The sequence below is a fragment of the Salmo salar genome, chromosome ssa18, assembly GCF_905237065.1.
Source record: "Salmo salar chromosome ssa18, Ssal_v3.1, whole genome shotgun sequence".
NCBI classification, from domain to species: domain Eukaryota; kingdom Metazoa; phylum Chordata; class Actinopteri; order Salmoniformes; family Salmonidae; genus Salmo; species Salmo salar.
The window spans coordinates 32,406,510-32,419,009 of NC_059459.1; the positions used below are offsets into that span (position 1 = coordinate 32,406,510).

Sequence of the window (12,500 nt, forward strand, 5' to 3'; positions counted from 1 at the left end):
CTGCACCTTGAGGCAGAGCACCAGGGGGAGGGATCTCTTCTGTAACCCCTGAGGAAACAACACAACCATGATGAAACACCCCACAACCATGATGAAACACCCCACAACCATGATGAAACACCCCACAACCATGGTGAAACACCCCACAACCATGGTGAAACACCCCACAACCATGGTGAAACACCCCACAACCATGGTGAAACACCCCACAACCATGGTGAAACACCCCACAACCATGGTGAAACACCCCACAACCATGGTGAAACACCCCACAACCATGGTGAAACACCCCACAACCATGGTGAAACACCCCACCCCACAACCATGGTGAAACACCCCACCCCACAACCATGGTGAAACACCCCACCACCCCACAACCATGGTGAAACACCCCACCCCACAACCATGATGAAACACCCCACCACCCCACAACCATGGTGAAACACCCCACCACCCCACAACCATGGTGAAACACCCCACAACCATGATGAAACACCCCACCACCCCACAACCATGGTGAAACACCCCACCACCCCACAACCATGGTGAAACACCCCACAACCATGGTGAAACACCCCACCCCACAACCATGGTGAAACACCCCACCACCCCACAACCATGGTGAAACACCCCACAACCATGGTGAAACACCCCACCCCACAACCATGGTGAAACACCCCACAACCATGGTGAAACACCCCACCCCACAACCATGATGAAACACCCCACCACCCCACAACCATGGTGAAACACCCCACCCCACAACCATGGTGAAACACCCCACCCCACAACCATGGTGAAACACCCCACCCCACAACCATGGTGAAACACCCCACCACCCCACAACCATGGTGAAACACCCCACAACCATGGTGAAACACCCCACCCCACAACCATGGTGAAACACCCCACCCCACAACCATGGTGAAACACCCCACCCCACATCCATGGTGAAACACCCCACAACCATGGTGAAACACCCCACCCCACAACCATGGTGAAACACCCCACAACCATGGTGAAACACCCCACCCCACAACCATGGTGAAACACCCCACAACCAGGGACACCCCACAACCATGGTGAAACACCCCACCCCACAACCATGGTGAAACACCCCACCCCACAACCATGGTGAAACACCCCACCCCACAACCATGGTGAAACACCCCACAACCATGGTGAAACACCCCACCACCCCACAACCATGGTGAAACACCCCACCCCACAACCATGGTGAAAACCACCCCACAACCATGGTGAAACACCCCACCACCCCACAACCATGGTGAAACACCCCACCACCCCACAACCATGGTGAAACACCCCACCCCACAACCATGATGAAACACCCCACCACCCCACAACCATGGTGAAACACCCCACCACCCCACAACCATGGTGAAACACCCCACAACCATGGTGAAACACCCCACCACCCCACAACCATGGTGAAACACCCCACCACCCCACAACCATGGTGAAACACCCCACAACCATGGTGAAACACCCCACCCCACAACCATGGTGAAACACCCCACCCCACAACCATGGTGAAACACCCACCCCACAACCATGGTGAAACACCCCACCACCCCACAACCATGGTGAAACACCCCACCCCACAACCATGGTGAAACACCCCACCCCACAACCATGGTGAAACACCCCACCACCCCCACAACCATGGTGAAACACCCCACCACCCCACAACCATGGTGAAACACCCCACAACCATGGTGAAACACCCCACCACCCCACAACCATGGTGAAACACCCCACCCCACAACCATGGTGAAACACCCCACAACCATGGTGAAACACCCCACCCCACAACCATGGTGAAACACCCCACCCCACAACCATGGTGAAACACCCCACCCCACAACCATGGTGAAACACCCCACCCCACAACCATGGTGAAACACCCCACCCCACAACCATGGTGAAACACCCACCCCACAACCATGGTGAAACACCCCACCCCACAACCATGGTGAAACACCCCACCCCACAACCATGGTGAAACACCCCACCCCACAACCATGGTGAAACACCCCACCCCACAACCATGGTGAAACACCCCACCCCACAACCATGGTGAAACACCCCACCCCACAACCATGGTGAAACACCACCCCACAACCATGGTGAAAACACCCCACAACCATGGTGAAACACCCCACAACCATGGTGAAACACCCAACACCCCACAACCATGGTGAAACAACACCCCACAACCATGGTGAAACACGCACCCCACAACCATGGGGAAACACCCCACCCCACAACCATGGTGAAACACCCCACCCCACAACCATGGTGAAACACCCCACCCCACAACCATGGTCAAACACCCCACAACCATGGTGAAACACCCCACCACCCCACAACCATGGTGAAACACCCCACCCCACAACCATGGTGAAACACCCCACCCCACAACCATGGTGGAACACCCCACCCCACAACCATGGTGAAACACCCCACCCCACAACCATGGTGAAACACCCCCACCCCACAACCATGGGGAAACACCACACCCCCACCCACAACCATGGTGAAACACCACACCCCCACCCACAACCATGGTGAAACACCACACCCCCACCCACAACCATGGTGAAACACCACACCCCCACCCACAACCATGGTGAAACACAACACAGTGATGCAAGTGCTGGACATCTTTATAATAGAAGTCGGGACACAACACAACCATGGGTGAACGAATGGGCCTGGTAATACAATGTAAAGGCATAGCATGAACTATTTGTCATGTTAAGAACAATACACAGCTAGATACTACGTAGAGCAGTGGGCTGCAGTGAGCTGCTGGGTTAACCAGGGTGTGTTCTGATACATGCCAAAAACCATCCATGTTAGAATACATCAATAAGTAGATTATTGGAGCCCTCTTACCTTCCCTGAATCTTGCTTCCATTCCTTAGGAAAATACTTGGTAAGCTTATCTTCCATGTCCAGAAAGATGTGCTCATTGTCTGAGGTAAAACAGGAAACAGGACACCCTCAGTCAAACAAAATAATAATTAACTCATGCGTAAAATCTTCCTAACAATGACATTAATTAGAGTAAAGAAAGAAAGAAAAAAAAACGTGTTCTTCCATTGGTGTGGTCAATGCAACCAGCAGGCAAACGACACAACTGTTGTGTTGACAGCTATGCTAAAGCTAATATGCCTGTTTGCTTACAGGCTTGCTAGCATACCGGCTCAGGAAGAAAGTAACACTATTGACTGTTGGCTTGCTAGGCCTGCAGAGTAAACCGGACTACAAAAACCAAGGACATTTATGAAACGCTTATGTACTTCTTATGAAAGCGTTATGTATGCTTACGAATGTGTTATGAAGTACTTATTTATGTACCCTTCAAATGGAGTGGTAATAATGAATCATCTTGTATGTTTAATCCTCATTCTAATAGCTCTTTGTTCTTAAGGAATACAAACAAAACAAAATAATGAAGTTTATCTCCTTTCATCACAAATGATCTCAATGCGTTTTCTTTCAACAGTTGGACTGATAAGATGGTTGCAGCTGTGAGGAAAGTGATAAGGGGGGGGACTGTATCAATGTGTTAGATACAAATCACCAGTCAAATAGCCACTTGGGTTATCTTATCCTGTCTCTGGTACACCCCTGCTCCAACCTAACATGTTCCACTGGGGTTATAACATCCTGTCTCTGGTACCCCCCTGCTCCAACCTAACATGTTCCACTGGGGTTATAACATCCTGTCTCTGGTACATCCCTGCTCCAACCTAACATGTTCCACTGGGGTTATAACATCCTGTCTCTGGTACATCCCTGCTCCAACCTAACATGTTCCACTGGGGTTATAACATCCTGTCTCTGGTACCCCCCTGCTCCAACCTAACATGTTCCACTGGGGTTATATCATCCTGTCTCTGGTACACCCCTGCTCCAACCTAACATGTTCCACTGGGGTTATAACATCCTGTCTCTGGTACATCCCCTGCTCCAACCTAACATGTTCCACTGGGGTTATAACATCCTGTCTCTGGTACATCCCTGCTCCAACCTAACATGTTCCACTGGGGTTATAACATCCTGTCTCTGGTACACCCCTGCTCCAACCTAACATGTTCCACTGGGGTTATAACATCCTGTCTCTGGTACATCCCTGCTCCAACCTAACATGTTCCACTGGGGTTATAACATCCTGTCTCTGGTACATCCCTGCTCCAACCTAACATGTTCCACTGGGGTTATAACATCCTGTCTCTGGTACATCCCTGCTACAACCTAACATGTTCCACTGGGGTTATAACATCCTGTCTCTGGTACATCCCTGCTCCAACCTAACATGTTCCACTGGGGTTATAACATCCTGTCTCTGGTACATCCCTGCTCCAACCTAACATGTTCCACTGGGGTTATAACATCCTGTCTCTGGTACACCCCTGCTCCAACCTAACATGTTCCACTGGGGTTATAACATCCTGTCTCTGGTACATCCCTGCTCCAACCTAACATGTTCCACTGGGGTTATATAATCCTGTCTCTGGTACATCCCTGCTCCAACCTAACATGTTCCACTGGGGTTATAACATCCTGTCTCTGGTACATCCCTGCTCCAACCTAACATGTTCCACTGGGGTTATAACATCCTGTCTCTGGTACATCCCTGCTCCAACCTAACATGTTCCACTGGGGTTATACATCCTGTCTCTGGTACATCCCTGCTCCAACCTAACATGTTCCACTGGGGTTATAACATCCTGTCTCTGGTACATCCCTGCTCCAACCTAACATGTTCCACTGGGGTTATAACATCCTGTCTCTGGTACATCCCTGCTCCAACCTAACATGTTCCACTGGGGTTATAACATCCCGTCTCTGGTACATCCCTGCTCCAACCTAACATGTTCCACTGGGGTTATAACATCCTGTCTCTGGTACATCCCTGCTCCAACCTAACATGTTCCACTGGGGTTATAACATCCTGTCTCTGGTACATCCCTGCTCCAACCTAACATGTTCCACTGGGGTTATAACATCCTGTCTCTGGTACATCCCTGCTCCAACCTAACATGTTCCACTGGGGTTATAACATCCTGTCTCTGGTACATCCCTGCTCCAACCTAACATGTTCCACTGGGGTTATAACATCCTGTCTCTGGTACATCCCTGCTCCAACCTAACATGTTCCATTACATCCATCTTATTCACCTCCGTCTTCACCTCATCCATAATGCCTTTATTTTTTTATACGATAAGTATTTTATTTCTGGCTCATCTCTTTCTGACCTCACCACATTCACCAGGCAGGCCACATGACTCACTCACTCCTCCATCCATCTCTCTTTTCATTAAAATCACTCTCTCATTCTCTGACTCAGTTTCTTTCACCTCTGCTCTCCTCCCTTTCCTCATTTTGTTTTAACGAGACTCCCTGGCCAGTCACCACTCCTCCCCCCTACCTCTTCTTCACCCGCCCTTATCCTCCCTTTATCTCCATCTATCTATCTATCCCTTCCTCCCATCCATCTGTCCCTCCCTCCATCTATCCCTTCATCCCTCCCTCCAGTGAAGAGGTGGAATGCAGGGCCACATTCCTGGCTTAATGAAGTTAATATTGTTGGAATCCCGGGCAGACCCAGACCAGAGAGGTGGAAGGCCCCCCCCCCACACCACCGCAGGCACGCAGGCACTCACACAAAAACAAAAGAGCTCTTGTTCAAGAGGTGAGCCACACAAGATTACCAAGACATTTCAACATGGCATAACAAAGAGAGAAAGACAGAGAACAGGAAGGAGAGTGAGAAAGAAAGAGACTGACAAAACATTTGAATTGAGCTTGACCAAAGGTTGAAGAAGATTAGACATCTAAGTCTCAGTAATGCAGAAACACACAACAACATTCCCTTCTGATCGTATTCTGCCGTTACCCCGTTTCTGGAAACTAACCCAGTTGTTTAGTTCTATTATGTAAACAGACTGCTAGTAGAAGGACTCAAGGACTGGGGTGTATGTGACTGGGGTGTATGCCTGTGTTGTCTGTGGTGTGTACTACAGTGTGTGTATGCGTGTGTACTACAGTGTAGTGTGTGTGTACTACAGTATAGCGTGTGTGTGTGTACTACAGTGAAGCGTGTGTGTGTACTACAGTGTGTGTGTAATGTATGTGTGTATACTACAGTGTGCGTACTACAGTGTGCATGTGTACTACAGTGTCCGTGTGTACTACAGTGTGTGTGTGTACGTGTGTGTGTTACAGTGTGGGTACTACAGTGTCCGTGTGTGTGTACTATACAGTGTGTGTGTGTGTGTGTGTGTGTGTGTGTGTGTGTACTATACAGTGTCCGTGTGTGTGTGTACTACAGTGTCCGTGTGTGTGTGTGTGTGTGTGTGTGTGTACTACAGTGTAGTGTGTGTGTACTACAGTGTAGTGTGTGTATTACAGTGTAGTGTGCGTGTACTAGTGAGTGTGTGTGTGTGTACTACAGTGTAGTGTGTGTGTACGTACTACAGTAGTGTGTGTGTGTGTGTGTGTTCTACAGTGAGTGTGTGTACTACAGTGTAGTGTGTGTGTACGTACTACAGTAGTGTGTGTGTGTGTGTGTGTGTATGTACTACAGTAGTGTGTGTACTACAGTGTGTGTGTACATACTGGATTATGAATACAGTGAGCATGACATCAGCTCGTTGAAGTCTACTGTAACTATGTAATCAGAATATATTGTGACCCTCTGAATGTCTGTTGTCTAATGCAGCAGAAACATTTATTTCAGGTTCAAAGACTCTGGAGTGGATTGGTGGGTGGGCAGGGAAAGGGGTGGGCGGTTGGGCAGGGTAGTTGGGCAGGGTAAGGGGTGGGTGGGCAGGGTAAGGGGTGGGCGGTTGGGCAGGGTAAGGGGTGGGCGGTTGGGCAGGGTAGGCAGGGTAAGGGGTGGGCGGTTGGGCAGGGTAAGGGGTGGGCGGTTGGGCAGGGTAAGGGGTGGGTGGGCAGGGTAAGGGGTGGGCGGTTGGGCAGGGTAAGGGGTGGGCGGTTGGGCAGGGTAAGGGGTGGGCGGTTGGGCAGGGTAAGGGGTGGGCGGTTGGGCAGGGTAAGGGGTGGGCGGTTGGGCAGGGTAAGGGGTGGGCGGTTGGGCAGGGTAAGGGGTGGGCGGTTGGGCAGGGTAGGCAGGGTAAGGGGTGGGCGGTTGGGCAGGGTAAGGGGTGGGCGGTTGGGCAGGGTAAGGGGTGGGCGGTTGGGCAGGGTAAGGGGTGGGCGGTTGGGCAGGGTAAGGGGTGGGATGTTGGGCAGGGTAAGGGGTGGGCGGTTGGGCAGGGTAAGGGGTGGGCGGTTGGGCAGGGTAAGGGGTGGGCGGTTGGGCAGGGTAAGGGGTGGGCGGTTGGGCAGGGTAAGGGGTGGGCGGTTGGGCAGGGTAAGGGGTGGGCGGTTGGGCAGGGTAAGGGGTGGGCGGTTGGGCAGGGTAGGCAGGGTAAGGGGTGGGCGGTTGGGCAGGGTAAGGGGTGGGCGGTTGGGCAGGGTAAGGGGTGGGCGGTTGGGCAGGGTAAGGGGTGGGCGGTTGGGCAGGGTAAGGGGTGGGCGGTTGGGCAGGGTAAGGGGTGGGATGTTGGGCAGGGTAAGGGGTGGGCGGTTGGGCAGGGTAAGGGGTGGGCGGTTGGGCAGGGTAAGGGGTGGGCGGTTGGGCAGGGTAAGGGGTGGGCGGTTGGGCAGGGTAAGGGGTGGGCGGTTGGGCAGGGTAGGCAGGGTAAGGGGTGGGCGGTTGGGCAGGGTAAGGGGTGGGCGGTTGGGCAGGGTAAGGGGTGGGCGGTTGGGCAAGGGGTGGGCGGTTGGGCAGGGTAAGGGGTGGGCGGTTGGGCAGGGTAGGCAGGGTAAGGGGTGGGCGGTTGGGCAGGGTAAGGGGTGGGTGGGCAGGGTAAGGGGTGGGCGGTTGGGCAGGGTAAGGGGTGGGCGGTTGGGCAGGGTAGGCAGGGTAAGGGGTGGGCGGTTGGGCAGGGTAAGGGGTGGGCGGTTGGGCAGGGTAAGGGGTGGGTGGGCAGGGTAAGGGGTGGGCGGTTGGGCAGGGTAAGGGGTGGGCGGTTGGGCAGGGTAAGGGGTGGGCGGTTGGGCAGGGTAAGGGGTGGGCGGTTGGGCAGGGTAAGGGGTGGGCGGTTGGGCAGGGTAAGGGGTGGGCGGTTGGGCAGGGTAGGCAGGGTAAGGGGTGGGCGGTTGGGCAGGGTAAGGGGTGGGCGGTTGGGCAGGGTAAGGGGTGGGCGGTTGGGCAGGGTAAGGGGTGGGCGGTTGGGCAGGGTAAGGGGTGGGATGTTGGGCAGGGTAAGGGGTGGGCGGTTGGGCAGGGTAAGGGGTGGGCGGTTGGGCAGGGTAAGGGGTGGGCGGTTGGGCAGGGTAAGGGGTGGGCGGTTGGGCAGGGTAAGGGGTGGGCGGTTGGGCAGGGTAAGGGGTGGGCGGTTGGGCAGGGTAGGCAGGGTAAGGGGTGGGCGGTTGGGCAGGGTAAGGGGTGGGCGGTTGGGCAGGGTAAGGGGTGGGCGGTTGGGCAGGGTAAGGGGTGGGCGGTTGGGCAGGGTAAGGGGTGGGATGTTGGGCAGGGTAAGGGGTGGGCGGTTGGGCAGGGTAAGGGGTGGGCGGTTGGGCAGGGTAAGGGGTGGGCGGTTGGGCAGGGTAAGGGGTGGGCGGTTGGGCAGGGGTAAGGGGTGGGCGGTTGGGCAGGGTAGGCAGGGTAAGGGGTGGGCGGTTGGGCAGGGTAAGGGGTGGGCGGTTGGGCAGGGTAAGGGGTGGGCGGTTGGGCAAGGGGTGGGCGGTTGGGCAGGGTAAGGGGTGGGCGGTTGGGCAGGGTAGGCAGGGTAAGGGGTGGGCGGTTGGGCAGGGTAAGGGGTGGGTGGGCAGGGTAAGGGGTGGGCGGTTGGGCAGGGTAAGGGGTGGGCGGTTGGGCAGGGTAGGCAGGGTAAGGTGTGGGCGGTTGGGCAGGGTAAGGGGTGGGATGTTGGGCAGGGTAAGGGGTGGGTAGGCAGGGTAAGGGGTGGGCGGTTGGGCAGGGTAAGGGGTGGGCGGTTGGGCAGGGTAAGGGGTGGGCGGTTGGGCAGGGTAAGGGGTGGGCGGTTGGGCAGGGTAAGGGGTGGGATGTTGGGCAGGGTAAGGGGTGGGCGGTTGGGCAGGGTAAGGGGTGGGCGGTTGGGCAGGGTAAGGGGCGGTTGGGCAGGGTAAGGGGTGGGCGGTTGGGCAGGGTAAGGGGTGGGCGGTTGGGCAGGGTAAGGGGTGGGTGGGCAGGGTAAGGGGTGGGCGGTTGGGCAGGGGTAAGGGGTGGGCGGTTGGGCAGGGTAAGGGGTGGGCGGTTGGGCAGGGTAAGGGGTGGGCGGTTGGGCAGGGTAGGCAGGGTAAGGGGTGGGCGGTTGGGCAGGGTAAGGGGTGGGATGTTGGGCAGGGTAAGGGGTGGGCGGTTGGGCAGGGTAAGGGGTGGGTAGGCAGGGTAAGGGGTGGGCGGTTGGGCAAGGGGTGGGCGGTTGGGCAGGGTAAGGGGTGGGCGGTTGGGCAGGCTAAGGGGTGGGCGGGCAGGGTAAGGGGCGGTTGGGCAGGGTAAGGGGTGGGCGGTTGGGCAGGGTAAGGGGTGGGCGGTTGGGCAGGGGTAAGGGGTGGGCGGTTGGGCAGGGTAAGGGGTGGGCGGTTGGGCAGGGTAAGGGGTGGGCGGTTGGGCAGGGTAAGGGGCGGTTGGGCAGAGTAAGGGGCGGTTGGGCAGGGTAAGGGGCGGGTAGGCAGGGTAAGGGGTGGGCGGTTTGGGAGGGTATTGGGTGGTTGGGCAGGGTAAGGGGTGGGCGGTTGGGCAGGGTAAGGGGTGGGCGGTTGGGCAGGGTAAGGGGTGGGCGGTTGGGCAGGGTAAGGGGTGCGCGGTTGGGCAGGGTAAGGGGTGCGCGGTTGGGCAGGGTAAGGGGTGCGCGGTTGGGCAGGGTAAGGCGTGCGCGGTTGGGCAGGGTAAGGGGTGCGCGGTTGGGCAGGGTAAGGGGTGCGCGGTTGGGCAGGGTAAGGGGTGCGCGGTTGGGCAGGGTAAGGGGTGCGCGGTTGGGCAGGGTAAGGGGTGCGTGGTTGGGCAGGGTAAGGGGTGCGTGGTTGGGCAGGGTAAGGGGTGCGTGGTTGGGCAGGGTAAGGGGTGCGTGGTTGGGCAGGGTAAGGGGTGCGTGGTTGGGCAGGGTAAGGGGTGCGTGGTTGGGCAGGGTAAGGGGTGCGTGGTTGGGCAGGGTAAGGGGTGCGTGGTTGGGCAGGGTAAGGGGTGCGTGGTTGGGCAGGGTAAGGGGTGCGTGGTTGGGCAGGGTAAGGGGTGCGTGGTTGGGCAGGGTAGGTCTCAGAGGCCTGGGTCCACCTTCATAAAGCGTCTCAGGAGGAGTGCTGATCTAGGATCAGGTCCCCCCCGTCCATATCATCTCATTGACTATGATGTAGAATGTAAACTGATCTCAGAAAAGCAGTCCTACTACGAGACACTTTCTGAACATGTGTCCTGGGTTAGGGCTGGTTTGGCCTGTGTAGACGCTACAACTTACCCTTCACCACTGTCAGGCCAAAGAAGTGCAGCTCTTTTATTCCAAGGAGCTCAGACACCTGACTGAACACATCCAGCCCTGTGGACTTGACCTGAGAGGAGAGAGAAGACTGTTAAACAGGGTGATTGTAACAGGCTGACAGTTTTATAAACAGAAAAACACACGTACAACTCCATCCATTTTATAGTACGGGACTAGAAATACTCTTGATACATTACTGGCCCAGGACTGAAACCTTCCATTGAAAAGCCGTCCATTGAAACCCCCCTGGCTGACTCATGGAATACCTACAGAATCAACAGGAGGAGTCATAATGGGACGTGCTCACCCCCACAGTGATGTCCAGCTGTTCTTTATTAGGGAGCAGAACACACAGGGTTCTCTCCTGCTTGGTGGTGGAGACGGACATGGTGTCTGCAATAAGTATCCTCTCCTGTCACTCCTTCAGTTTAGACCCTCTTCAGTCTCTGTCTCTCTTCTCTCCAACGATCTCCTCACTCCTTCACTTCTTCTTCCTGGTTAGGGGGAATGTGTCGTTCATTTTCTGCGGTCTAAAAAAACAAAGAGACAGAGAGTCGTGTTTGAGCCATAAAAGCTTTAAAGACGTTGTAGATGTAACACCAGGCATAACATAGCAATAACAGAGAATATCATGGTTATAACAATGAATAGCATGTTATAACAGTGAATAGCATGGTTATAAACATTAAACATTGGACACAGAGTAGCGCTGAAGAAAACAGATGTATAGATTTCCTTTTTCAACAGGATCACATTTTGGGCTCCTGAGTGACACAGCGGTCTAAGGCACTGCATCTCAGTGCTAGAAGAGTCTACAGACCCTGGTTCGATTCCAGGCTGTATCACAACCGGCCGTGATTGGGATTCCCATAGGCCGGCACACAACTGGCCCAGCATTGTCCGGGTTAGGGTTGGCCGGGGTAGGCCGTCATTGTAAATAAGAATTTGTTCTTAACCGACTTGCCTAGTTAAAACCTCTTGAGGATACCCTAGGATAGGGGGCGCCACAGCGCATTTTGAAAAAAAATCGTTCCCATTTTCAACGGCCTACTAATCAAACTCAGAAGCTAGGACATGCATATACTTATTATATATGTATAGAAAACACCCTAAAGTTTCTAAAACTGTTTGAATGGTGTCTGTGAGTATAACAGAACTCCTATGGCAGTCAAAACCCCGAGACCGATTGAAACAGGAAGTGGAATTCAGAATTGTGGACTCGACTTCTCATCTTTCCCTATTAATCACACCGTTAACAATGGTTCAGTGAGCACTTCCTATTGCTTCCACTAGATGTCGCCAGTCTTTTCACAGTGGTTTGAGCCTTATACAGTCGAAACTCAGTGAATGAGACGCGTTGGAAATTGGTCACAGGGGATGGGCCATCACCATTATGACGCCGGCGGCCATGTCTACCCCCACCATTGTAAACGGTTTGAAACACAATGAAATCATCCCCCTCGAATCTTATTGGCTCTCTTGGTGTTACAGGCCCTGAAGATTAATGTTTTACAACGTTTGACATGTTTGAACGAACCTAAATGGGAAAAAAACGTTTTATTTTGACACGGCTGTGCCGCGCCGGGCAGAGTATTTGGATACAGCATTCAGACGCGCTAACAACAGAAAGCTAATGGAACATAAATTATGGATTTTTTCGACCGAAAATACATCTGTTGTGGACCTGGGATTCCTGGAAGTGCTTTCTGATGAAGACAACTAAAGGTAGGCGATTATTGACAATATTATACAAGATGAGATGTGACATGCGATTGTTCCAAGATGGCGCCGAGCTCGGTTTATTAGCTCATTTTCTGTGTATCGCATCTCGTTTTATCGCAAAGTGTGATTACCCAGTAAAGTTAATTTAAAATCTGGTATGACAGGTGTTCAAGAGATATTCATCTATAAATGTTAGATTGACAATATAAATTTAAAAAATCGTTTTCGAATAG

General features: G+C 54.1%; 1 protein-coding gene across 2 annotated transcripts in view; it reads right to left on the reverse strand.

Moving 5' to 3' along the window:
• LOC106613623 (FERM domain-containing protein 6) overlaps positions 1-12,500 on the reverse strand; it is a 35,606-nt gene that overhangs the window by 16,909 nt on the left and 6,197 nt on the right. For both annotated transcript variants that reach the window (XM_045701042.1, XM_045701041.1), the window contains exons 2-5: positions 10,853-11,075; positions 10,525-10,615; positions 2,923-3,002; positions 1-48 (exon numbers count right to left, since the gene is read on the reverse strand). The exon at positions 1-48 is cut by the window's left edge and continues 29 nt beyond it. In XM_045701042.1, the coding sequence (XP_045556998.1) occupies positions 1-48; positions 2,923-3,002; positions 10,525-10,615; positions 10,853-10,933 (300 nt within the window). In that variant the 5' untranslated portion in view covers positions 10,934-11,075. The remainder of the gene's footprint in view (positions 49-2,922; positions 3,003-10,524; positions 10,616-10,852; positions 11,076-12,500) is intronic.